This window comes from Odontomachus brunneus, unplaced genomic scaffold, assembly GCF_010583005.1.
Source record: "Odontomachus brunneus isolate Ranch 3 - 2012 unplaced genomic scaffold, Obru_v1 Obru_scaffold_003, whole genome shotgun sequence".
Classification (NCBI taxonomy): Eukaryota; Metazoa; Arthropoda; class Insecta; order Hymenoptera; family Formicidae; genus Odontomachus; species Odontomachus brunneus.
The window spans coordinates 2,015,671-2,027,742 of record NW_022639453.1 but is presented as its reverse complement, the minus strand read 5'-3'; the positions used below and the strand labels follow the sequence as shown (position 1 = coordinate 2,027,742).

Here is a 12,072-nt window from a genome sequence, read left to right as displayed (position 1 = left end):
TGCACGGAACTAGCCTGCCGTTTCTTCTCGTGCGAATAATGCGGTGAATGAGGGTAGCGAATCAAGAAAGAAGAGTCTTGTACAATTATAAAAAAATCTTCAGATATAAAAAAGCAATCAATCTGTATTATCGTCTTAATAAAACACTGTACAAGATCATAATAAGAGGCTCGAGACAGAGAGCGAAAGAACATTTCTAACGATTCAATATTAAGTACACGTAATCTACAACAAATCCCCTGATCTCGTAGTGTGATGCTTCAACCTGCCGGAGTATTCGGCGTCCGACAGAACGGACAGTGTCCGTGTCGCAGTAACGCTAACTCGTAGTCGTCTGAATGAAACAACTGGAATACAATAAAGTTACAAACACCAAGATTCCGTAAGGCCTAAATGAGAAACATTGTTTACGCGGCTCACCTTTAAGCAGCATTTGCATAGGCTGACTTGGAGATCGGGTAACAGATTTCGGAAATATCTGGTCTTGAAGGGCTTCGGCCACTTGATGATTATTACTGTGGACGGATCCATACTCTTCAACACTCCTCTGCTCACAGTTATCGTGGAGTTGCTGGATTTTTCCTGCGGGAAGAGGAAATATTGTTTTTTCAGAGAGAAGACACTTTACGCAATCGTTGATTCCATTGCGCCAATTATACTTCGTATCTCATTAAGCGGACGGTAAACAGATCGGCCTCGTTGGAAGTCACGGTGAACTGATCGCTCAATGCGACGTCGTTGGCGGAAGGTAATGGCTCTTCTATCAACTTTTCCGCTTCCTCGTCCGTGATATCGTCCTCCAGCTCGAATTCCACCAGCGGCAGGATTTCTATAAACGCAAGAGTTTTACATATGCCTGCTCAAAATCCGAAAAAAGTAAGAAATCTAAATCCATCTATAGCTATCTATAAATAGCTAAGAAAGAAGCAAATGTTCGAATTGCACGGATTGTGATTACTTAACGTTACTTACCGAACATTACAAAGGAATGTTGGAACTTCAAACCACATTGCGTGCAATTACTACCGGAAACGTTGCTTGTAGGCAACAACGGATTGAAGGTGGAGCACTTGTAGCACAGCGGCAGTAACTCCTCCGGATCGCGATAAGAGTAAGATCTGGCGGCCAACGTGGACGTCTCCACTTGCGTCAAAAGACTCGCGGGGATCCTCATTGCGCGCAACTGGTCCAGCAGTTGCATCATCAATTTATTGGCTCCCAATATTCGCGCTTGTTTCACTAAACTGTACATTATTGTCAGCTTCGACACGCCTTCCAGACGTATGTTCTGCGTCTTCATGAGCAAATATCGCGAAATATTGAATAATGCCTCTGGCATCAGCGACGTGAAGGGTTCTTCCTAAAATGCGTTAAATTAAGATAGAGAACGTATATGAGAAAAATATATTATGTGTCGGCTATCAATATCATACCAGATATTTGTGCACTTCATGGTACGCATAATAGATATCCGCTTTGTCAGAATAATTGAGGAACATTGTTTTTATCTCGTCCGCGTTCTTCGTTAAATTTAGACTCAATTGCGACAGAAGCCAGTAGAAATAGGAAGCATCGCGGAATCTCTTCTCCACGACAGCATTGTTAGCCAGCATCGTGAGCACCATTATGGATTCTTCCGGTTGTCCAGCCATTTGAAACGCTAGTTAATGCAACAAGAGATGAATATTAAAATTTAGATGGTCATACGTGTCGTGGCACGATGATGATAATGAGAAATACCTTCCTGGGCCTCGGAAAACCGCCCGGTCTCCGCCAACCATCGCGCGTACGGCCCGTACACTCGCGACTTGAGCTTCGGATTTCTCTCCGCGAGTTCAAAAGCCTCAGGCCACGCCTGCGCGTCCACGAGTACGTCGGCGACGTCGGGATCATCCCCGAGCCGGCTGAAGATCTCCGCTGCGCCGTGTGAGGCACCTAATTGCTTCAGCTTCTTGGCGATCATCGACAAGTTGTCACGGTCTGCTTTGTCCAATTGCCTGCCTACTTTGATCAGCATATCGATCCAACCGTACTCAGCAATGATGCTGATGGCACGGTCGATGTCACCCGCAGAGAGGAACATCTCGGCGGCGGCGCGCGGCTCGCCCAAGCTTTTCGCCCACTCGGCCCGCCGTCGTAATAACACCGTGCGATCCTGAGAAGATCAAAGATCATTTGATTTACATATCAAGAGATCAAGCTTAAGACGTTTATTTAAAACCGACCTGCGTATTGCCAGAAGCTATGAATTCCTGAGCGATATCGAACATTCGCAAGTCGGAATACATATCCAAAGCATACTGTTGCAAACCAGCTTTCTGGTAGAGCTTCGCCGCGTCGCGGAGTCTGCCCATGGCGGCTGCAGCGGTGGCCATGCAAGCCTCTCGTCCCCATTCGCCTGACTTTAATTTCTCCTCTACCTCCGACACAGTTTCTATGTAACGCAGCTTCTTTACCCGCGCGAAAGCTGAGTACGCGATATTTAGCTCCAGATTGTCCAAACACGCCATTCCCAGGGCGAGCCAGTCCGATTCGGCCACGCCTAAACACGCTATGTCATAGGCGTGATTGTACAAGCCGATGTCTAGGTATTGATACATGAACAACGACAATGGCACCTGCAAATCGGGATAAGTAAATTCTAAAGAAACTTCTTTAATTTATGTCTACAAACTATTCCTTAATCATACATAATATTTATTTATATAGTTTTTAACCGCGATAGCTTACTCACTTCTAGCGTGATGATCGACGAGCCGTTCAAACAATACAACTTCGAGCCGTTGTGGCCTACCACGAAGCCAGAGAACTTCTGCCTATATTCAGAGAAATTCGCTACCTTAATCGCGAGATAGTTATTGCCAGCGAAGCACATAATGTCTTCGAAAGCGATGTTGAACGCCACGCTGTTGACATCTTGAAATTCCTGCAGTTTCTCACCGGTGCACAGATCGAACACAGACAGAATACCAGCTTCGCTGACTACCGCCATTCTTTCCTTCAAAGAGCTGATGTCCAAGCATCGCACAGAGTCCTCGATTCTCGTCACGTGCGCGGGAAACGGATTGTCTAGGTATATTTTCATCACGTGGCCGGTCTTCAAGCCTGACGCGTCAAATTTGTAATTTAATTTATTCATTTTATTTAATTTTTATTAACTCATTCATTTGCGCGTTAACTTGAAGACGAAACGACAAATTTTTCGGAATTTACCAACCGGCTATCAAGCATTCCTGTCCGGCGGGGCCGCCAGCTACTTTGATGTACGTGATAAGACCGTCGAGTATCCATTCTCTTTCTATTATCCCGGTGAAAGAGAGACTCTGCAGACGCCTCTCCTGGCATAGAACTAGATTGTTCGACGTAACAACCAACAAATTGCAGTTCAACGTCTGGTTGAGTTTCTCTCGTATTCTGTAATGCATTCCATCACTAGTGCCGGACGGTTCGTAGATGATTACACGTTCAGATAATTGCACGGCTAATCTGTTTCGATAAACTGCAATTCGGCATACCTAAAATGTATATTGCATAAGCGACGTTATATATCGTACAATTGTTTAAACATCGTCCTGTCCACGTGTTCACGAGAAAAATTGTTACACTCACTAGATCTTTACATTTAATTCGAACTTTCTGATTCGTAATTAAATGCTGTATGATCACATCGGTCATGTTCTCTCTGTAGGCATATCTGTCTCCATACAAGCCATGCACAACGTTCCAGGATAGTTGTAAGTACGTTATCGTACCGTCCTGGGAACCGAGCGCCTACAAGATAAACGCTGAATACAGTGAACTGTATAAAGAAATAGTCTATGTAACAAGTAACACATTTGACTCACAACGTGCGAAGCAGTCGGATGAATGGCGCAGCTCCATACCCACGACGAAAAGGTACAGCCTACGGAAACCAGCTGTATGCCGTCGTGCGTCATCAACAGACATTGCTTATTACTGCCGCAAACAAGAAGATATTGGCCCTCTGGGAAGTGGACGACTTTCAACGGTATGAAATTAAGAGATCTCTCTCTTCTGACAACTTCTCCGCCAATAGTGTAAAACGAGATTATACCATTCCACTCAGCGATGCAGAGAATGTCCATAGAGTCATCACTAAAAGGATATTAATGACATCACATGTATAAAACATTTTTATTTGTTTTGTAAGAAACAATTATGTCTCTATTAGCTTGTTCATCACCGTAAAGGATTCCACGATAAACTCCAGATTGGTACTCCAGCTTGTCGTTCGATCCTCGTTTTTTCTTCACCATTCTGAAAAAGATATATATGTGTTGAGTTAATTTCAAACTCATAAAATAGAGCATGGGATATATTTCAGAGCATCTTACATTAATAACATACTTTGTTTCTTATGGATACATATCCACTTGCAAGACCAAGGGCTAAGTATTGTCCATCTTTTGTCCATGCACAACAATTAACTCTTCCTCCAGACTTGAGCTTCTGTACAGCTTTTTGTTCCGCAGACCAAAAGGCAATATCTGAGAGGGAACAGCTGAGCAGCTGATGAGAGACAGGATTAAATTGCATTGATTGTACGGCCTCATTGTGTCTGCGCAAGAAAGAAATACAGTAAATAAAAACCTTCTCCATAAAAAAAAATATATATATATGTTATATAACTTACGAATATTTCAATATTCCTTCTAACTTAGAAGTCCAGATAATAACACTCTTGTCGGCACTTCCTGATGCAAATTTTTTGCCATCCTTAGCATAACATACACAATATACTGTATCTTTATGGCCTATAAAATATAATACAGAAAAGAATCACAATATATTTAAAAAATATAATTTATTAATTTTCTATAGAACATTATATGATTTATATAACCATATTAATGATTACATGATTTACATGAATAAATTGATACTTACCTTTTAATGGTTGAATCAAAGCACCATCACTAGTCTCATACACAAGAACTTGATTGCCAGATGCAACAATTAATTGTGTACCATCCGGATTAAAGCAAAGATCATATATACTGAAATAATATAGTTATATAGAATTTGTAAAAAAATTTGAAATTTGAAATTGTAAAATTTGAAATTTGAAGAAATATAAGAAATTAGAATGTTTATTGTTGAGAAATATATAGCATTTGTTTGAATTTAAATTGTCTTATTGAATTTTTGTAAGGTAGGTATTAAGATATGAAATAAGTAAATACAAATACTTGCACGAATTAATTTATAATTCATAATCATTTATAATCATTAATAAACAACTTGTTAAAGGTTTACCATTGATCTGATTTATCTTGCACCTTGTCGACCCATGCTGGATGTGCTCTCATTATGTCACATTCAGCAAAGATTATTTATTGAATTGTTTATTGGATTAATGCAACAATACTGCCTTGACATACGGGATTTGTTTTGTGTTTGTATGGTTACCACGGAAACGGCGGCAAAATGGCGTGAATAAAACGAGAGGCTCCTTCAATTGTATATCTCCAAAGAAAAGAATGAGACAGGTCATGAGTTGATTTTATTTGATTCTCAAATGCAAAGTGCTTTACATTATGTCTTGTTCTGTTTTTTTATTTGTTACTTCAAATCTCGCCATGTCCTGTAGAATCCATTCTTTTTAATAGATGTTAAATCAAGCGGACAAGCTGATTTATTTCTTAACAGCTTATTCAATCTGTTACAAATAAAAAAATTAGTTGACCCAATTGAGTCATATTGTTTATAAGTAAAAGATCTATCTTATTGTTGAATGCTAAGATTTGAAAATAAAAAAACAGTTTTTTGATTAAGCCCATATTCTGAACCCTTTTTTTTATCGATAAAAGTGCTTTAAATATAGCTTCTCAGCCAATTAGGTGGCTCCTAATGCAGGATTCACACCGCGTCCGATGTCCGACGTACGACGTCCGATATCCAATAGGAGAACAGCTTTCTAATATAGAATTCAATTCTCCATTGGAAAGCTATTCTTTTGGTTGCTTTCCAACAGAGACACAAGTCGACACAAGTATCATCCTATTTTTATTACTCATTAAGGCTGCGTTCCGAAATGCACTGCCAGTACTGAAAATCTATAGTTTATGTTACGTATATTATAGAGTTTCAGTACTGGCAGTGAATTTCGAAACGCAGCCTAGGGTGCGTTCAGATTCCTCATCCAGGTGCACTCTATTACTAGAAACACTACAGTATATGTTACATAAACTATAGCACTTCTAGTAATAGAATACACCCGGGTGGAGAATCTGAACGCAGCCCTAAATGTGGAACAATGTGTGCTTTCCAATTGCTTAACACATCTTGACACACACGTACACAAAACCAGTTTATTGGTCACATATTATCTAAAATATCTTGTAAGATAATATGCAGCCAATAAACTGATTTTGTGTAACACAGTGTACGCAACTGGAAAGCACCCAAAGATAGAATGATGTTCGTGTCGACTTGTGTCTCTTGTTGGAAAGCAACCTTTATTGGATATCGGACGTCGCACTCGGATCATCGACATCGACTGCAAGGCCAAATCGCTATGGACGAAAGCCAATGCTCTGTATTTGATAGGATTAGAAGGGTGTGATCTATTATGAGCTGCTAAAACCTGGCCAAACCGTTAATATTGAACGCTACCGACAACAAATGATCGATTTGAATCAAGCTTTGCGTGAAAAACGACCAGAATATAAAAAAAAGGCAATACAAAGTGATTTTGCTTTATGATAATGCACTATCATACACAGCAAAACTGGTCAAGGAAACGATTGAGGCGTTTAATTGGGAAATACTTTCGCATGCGGCTTATTCACCAGACTTGGCTTCGTCCGATTACTATTTATTTGCATCGATGGGACACACACTTGCTAAGCAGCGCTTCACTTCTTACGAAAATGTACGAAAATGACTCGATGACTGGTTTGCCTCAAAAGAGCAACAGTTTTTTTGGCGTGGCATCCACAAATTGTCAGATAGGTGGGAAAAATGTATAGCTAGCGATGGGCAATACTTCGAATAAAATATTGTTTATCATTTTCATACAATAAACGTGTATTTTCTATACAAAAATTCCGGTTTCATATTTACATACCTAGTAACACGAGATATATCTCCAGTCATGTTTCATTTCAAATATTTATGACAATGTGGTCACGACTTTCAGTCTTCTTCCCTCACTCGAGCTGTCTCGTTGGCAGTGTGCTGTTTAACTGTGATCAAAGATGTTTTCCTGATATTATATTATACATATAGTGTATTATATTATATTATATTATATTAGTGTATTATATTATATTGTAAAATTTAATTTATCTCTAATGTAATCTCTAATTGTAATATTAATGAAATTCACTCTTGACCAACGTGTACATTTCAACTTAATAAATTTGTTTTATTAAAATATATTTATAAGTACGCATATCAAGTGCACGAAACCAAGCCAATAGGTGCGAACTCAATAGTTACACAACAGTTGAGTCAATGTAATTGGATTTAAGGATCTAATAGTAAGAACCAATAATCGCTAATTGCTCACTGAGTGCTTTTTCCGCTGAATGCGCCTATTTATTGCACTTTTTGAGTGCTTCCGAAATACCCAGAGTTGGGTCGAGTTGAATTAATTCCACTATAGTATATGTAACGGATACTATAGTAGAACTAACTCAACTTGACCCAACCCTGGATATTTCGGAAGCATCCTTTGTTCTCTAGCAGGGATGCGTTCGAAAACATCACCCGTGTGTATTTTGTCACACTCAGATCGTTCGAAAACCCCTAGTGGGCACACTGACCATGCGACCATGGCCGTTCGAAAACCGTACTCCGTGGACCACTCGTGTGACTTTTCTCCACTCTCTTTTGCGCGGTGTGAATCGGTGGAGATGGTGGAGAGTGCGCAAAGAGTGCAATACAGTATGAAATTACTAAATTATTTATGGTTTTTTGTTCTTCGAAACATTCGTACAACCATTAGCCATCACGGTAAGATAAAAAATTTAAATACAGCAGTGTAGGTTAGCCAGGTTTAGGTTTATTTCTATAGTGATGTATATTGTCAGAATATTGTCTTTAAATATAAATAAAGCTTATTAAGCTTTTTGTATTTTATAGGTTCTGAAATTTTCTTACGAGATACGAGGCACGTTAAAAGTCACGAATCAGTAACAATTTGTGAAAAAAAATGGAAAATTTAATCCCGGGTCGTCATATTTTATGCATGGATATTTAAAAAAATATACAAAAGGATGACAAGGGAAATGTCTATATATATGATGTTAAAGGTAAGGAGTAATAAATAAGTTTATAAATTTCCTTAGGCCTGGTGCCCACGATGCTAGAAATCGATCCGAGTTCTCGGACCGAGGAATATATAATCAATTAACTTTCCAGATAACTAAATTATAAATTAATAATTACTAAATTAATTAATTACTAAATTTATTAATTTATTATTATTTTGCTGAGAAGCAATTATAGCTAATGTCGAAATACGCTTTCGATCATTTTGTACAACATATGTAGGCACAACACACATATAGTATGTCACATTGAGCATTCTTCCATGGCTGTTCGAAAACTCCTCTCGATACCAACTCCACTAACCCCACCAAGCCCATCCACCACAGTCACTTTCCGTCGTGGACTTTCAGTGTTTTCGAACGCACCCCAGATGTCACTAGTACGATCAGTCGGCGGCAGACGTCGATAAGTGTGATGAGTGAGTCCCAGATGCGCACATTGACAAATGGATATATCCAATCATATGTCGTTGTTTATAGAGTCTCTAGAATATCTCTAGGCATATGGCGTTGTGGTTAGCTGTGTCCGTTTGTCAATATGCGCATCTGGGACGCTCCCGTGTGGTTGACCGACTGGAGTCGGCAGTCGTAGTCGGCAGGCGAATCTGTGCAATCGGTAGTCTGATATGAGCTTTACGTATATTATAGAATTTCAGTACTAGCAGTGAATTTCAGAACACAGCCTATGTCTACGCGTCATTGGTCCCGGTGGAAAATCAAATAAATGACGTCATGCAAATAGGCGCCATTTACATATACATGGGGAGTTATATATGGCTGATATTCATAGTCGAATCTTATATTTAAAACTGTCTTAAATTGGACTCTGCTTGTCAGTTGAAACTGTTTGTTGAGTGTTGAATTGCAGAAGAGAAAACAAAAGCACGAAAATGAGTAATTCAACTATTTCAGATCAGTCGCTAATGGATAAATCGATGCGAAGTGTTTTCGGTGAGTAAATTAATTTCGCAATTAGTCTTAATAACTATGTACAATATTGTTTTGCAGTCGGGAATATCCCGTACGAGGCTACGGAAGAGAATCTGAAGGATATCTTTAGTGAAGTTGGACCAGTGCTTTCTTTCAAGTGAGTTAATTGTATTTTTTTTTTCTTTTACTGGATATCTTGTTTGCTATTCTAAATTCTTCATGTAACTATGAAAGTAATATATGGATCTCACTTACATATACAATCTTCCAATTGTTACAATAGATTAGTCTTTGATCGTGAGACTGGCAAGCCTAAGGGATATGGCTTCTGTGAATACAAGGATCAAGAGACAGCCTTAAGTGCTATGAGAAATTTAAATGGATATGAGATCGGTGGGAGAACATTGCGTGTAGACAATGCATGCACTGAAAAGAGTCGAATGGAAATGCAGAGCTTATTACAAGGACAGAATACTGAGAATCCTTATGGAGAAGCTGTTCAATCAGACAAAGCACCAGAGGCAATCAGCAAAGCTGTGGCATCTTTGCCACCAGAACAGATGTTTGAGCTGATGAAACAGATGAAACTTTGTGTGCAAAATAATCCCAATGAAGCACGCCAAATGCTTCTGCAAAATCCTCAATTGGCATATGCTCTACTTCAAGCTCAAGTGGTGATGAGAATAGTGGATCCTCATACAGCAGTCAGTATGTTACACAAGGCTAATCCTATCCCAGGTGTGTTAACGCCAACAGACAAACCTGTGGTACATCCTATTCAGCCACGAATCGAGGAACCATGGGCACCACGACCTGCACCAGCTGTCAATGCTCCTGCACCTATTTTTGCTGGTAAGAAAAAATAAATAATTAGAATATACTTTGCTCTGGTGATATTTGCTCAGTCTAATATATCAAAGCTATATATAACATTGAAATATTACAGTTTTATTATCTGAATAATATAACAAAATTCTTATATAGCTAAATTTATATCAATATAGCTAAATATTCAGTTATTAACTGATTAATATAGCTGAATTATAACTTTATTATCTTATATTGTTTATTATCTTTAATTGCTATGATATAAAAGATAAAAGATTTTATTTAATATTTAATCGAAACAGGTCAAGACGTGGATCTTCGAACATTGGACAGACAAATGGATCCACGCCTAGTCAGGATGGATCAGGATCTGAGAGCGCCTCCTCAGACACAGCCTACGCCGGTTAGCGCACCACCGGTAATACCGGCTGCTGCTGACCCGAGAGCTTCCAATACGTTTAATCTTACAGATAAGTATGTTATCTCGCAGTTATTTGCCAACAAATTCGCTATAAGTCGCATAACTGAAAGAGCCGCTCTTTTTTGCAGCAGCATTCCTGTGGAGGGAGTTGAGAGGTGTTTAATATATACATATTTAAAATATAGTTCTGAAATCGCTATTCATTATTGTATTAAATCATCATCATCGTTTTCAGCTTTTGTCGCGACCCAAGAGCTGACAGATTTGGCAGAGATCCAAGAGATCCTAGAGACCCAAGGATGCCCATCGATCCTAGAATTACCAAAGCCAATCGTATGTTTAGCAAAAGTTCCTTTTGATCGTACGCATTTTATAGTTATATAAGTCAATTAACTTCAATGTGTGCCTATGATGAATCTGCAATTATCACAATTTAATGAATTAATTTTATAATGAATTGTTATATTTTTTAACATTTTATTATGAAATTTTCAACTAGCCGTTCCTGTCGCGCCACCAATTGTACCACGACCGGTTGCCGCACCAACTGTACCAACGCCAAGTACTGTAACGGGTAATACGATTGGTTCTGCCGTAGTGCTCTCGCAATCCGCGAGTTCCGCCACTTCGAGACTCATGGCTGGAATGTCTCCAGCGGGAAATATTCCCAGCGGTGCGTCAGATCAAGAAAAGGTAAGTCACACATATTCACGCACAGAAAAAATTTATATATATATATAAAGAAGAAAACTTATCTATAGCATTAAATACTTTTATTAAAATACAAATTAAGTTTTATTTGCATTTTCAAATCGTCAAAGAAAATCCAATGTAATCGCAATTTCTCTATGCAATCATTTTTTGAAAAAATTAAATACGGAAACATGTATTTGAAACTTATGTTCAAACTTAATCATATTTTGGTTATATACATTAAAAATAAAAAAGAAAAATATTAAATAACTATATAGGATATCCTAATATTATATAGTATATTTTAATAGTGTTTTCTAAAGCTTAATTAACGGTTTATTAATTTCATATTTTATATTTATAAAACTTATGATTATATACAGGATGTCTCACATTCTCTTCCGGGCATTTTGTGGGGATGTAGAATGAGTTGATATGAACATAAAAGTCCTGTACCATTTTGCGATATTCGCAATAATTATCGAGATATTAATTGTAGAAAATTTATGAATAATCATGTAGGATATGGTAAATGAGTTAAAATAGCGACGACTGCCGTTGTGTACTTATACTTTAGGTTAAATTGAACAAAAAAGTCCTCTACCATTTTACAAATAATCACATAGATTTTTTGGAGTATAAGTACACGACGGCAGTCGTCGCTATTTTAACTCATTTACCATATCCTACATGATCATTCACAAATTTTCTACAATTAATATCTCGATAATTATTGCGAATATCGCAAAACGGTATAGGACTTTTATGTTCACATCAACCCATTCTACCCACAAAATGCCCGGAAGAGAGTGCGAGACACTCTGTATATATATACATACTATATATATATATATATATATATATATATATATATATATATATATATATATATATATATATATA

General features: G+C 38.1%; 2 protein-coding genes across 4 annotated transcripts in view; one reads left to right on the top strand and one right to left on the bottom strand.

Moving 5' to 3' along the window:
- Window positions 1-197: 197 nt before the first annotated feature.
- LOC116843763 (intraflagellar transport protein 122 homolog) lies at window positions 198-5,604 on the bottom strand. Its single transcript, XM_032814503.1, has 17 exons — window positions 5,588-5,604; window positions 5,278-5,487; window positions 4,909-5,018; window positions 4,655-4,775; window positions 4,369-4,579; window positions 4,205-4,278; window positions 3,846-4,116; window positions 3,610-3,771; window positions 3,218-3,515; window positions 2,735-3,105; window positions 2,226-2,618; window positions 1,741-2,155; window positions 1,434-1,660; window positions 973-1,360; window positions 660-829; window positions 421-582; window positions 198-347 (listed from the first exon to the last, which is right to left on the bottom strand). Exons 2-17 carry the CDS (start codon window positions 5,328-5,330, stop codon window positions 261-263), a joined length of 3,513 nt encoding a protein of 1,170 aa, XP_032670394.1. The 5' UTR covers window positions 5,331-5,487; window positions 5,588-5,604; the 3' UTR covers window positions 198-260.
- Window positions 5,605-8,956: 3,352 nt separating this feature from the next.
- The window catches only part of LOC116844588 (cleavage stimulation factor subunit 2 tau variant), a 3,723-nt gene continuing 607 nt past the window's right edge, over window positions 8,957-12,072 (top strand). The window contains exons 1-7 of one of the 3 annotated variants that reach the window (XM_032816351.1): window positions 8,957-9,248; window positions 9,306-9,384; window positions 9,511-10,079; window positions 10,358-10,529; window positions 10,608-10,631; window positions 10,712-10,809; window positions 10,976-11,169. In XM_032816351.1, the coding sequence (XP_032672242.1) occupies window positions 9,188-9,248; window positions 9,306-9,384; window positions 9,511-10,079; window positions 10,358-10,529; window positions 10,608-10,631; window positions 10,712-10,809; window positions 10,976-11,169 (1,197 nt within the window). In that variant the 5' untranslated portion in view covers window positions 8,957-9,187. Of the gene's footprint in view, window positions 9,249-9,305; window positions 9,385-9,510; window positions 10,080-10,357; window positions 10,530-10,604; window positions 10,632-10,711; window positions 10,810-10,975; window positions 11,170-12,072 lie in introns of all 3 variants that reach the window. The other 2 variants (XM_032816341.1, XM_032816359.1) reach the window with 2 other exon arrangements.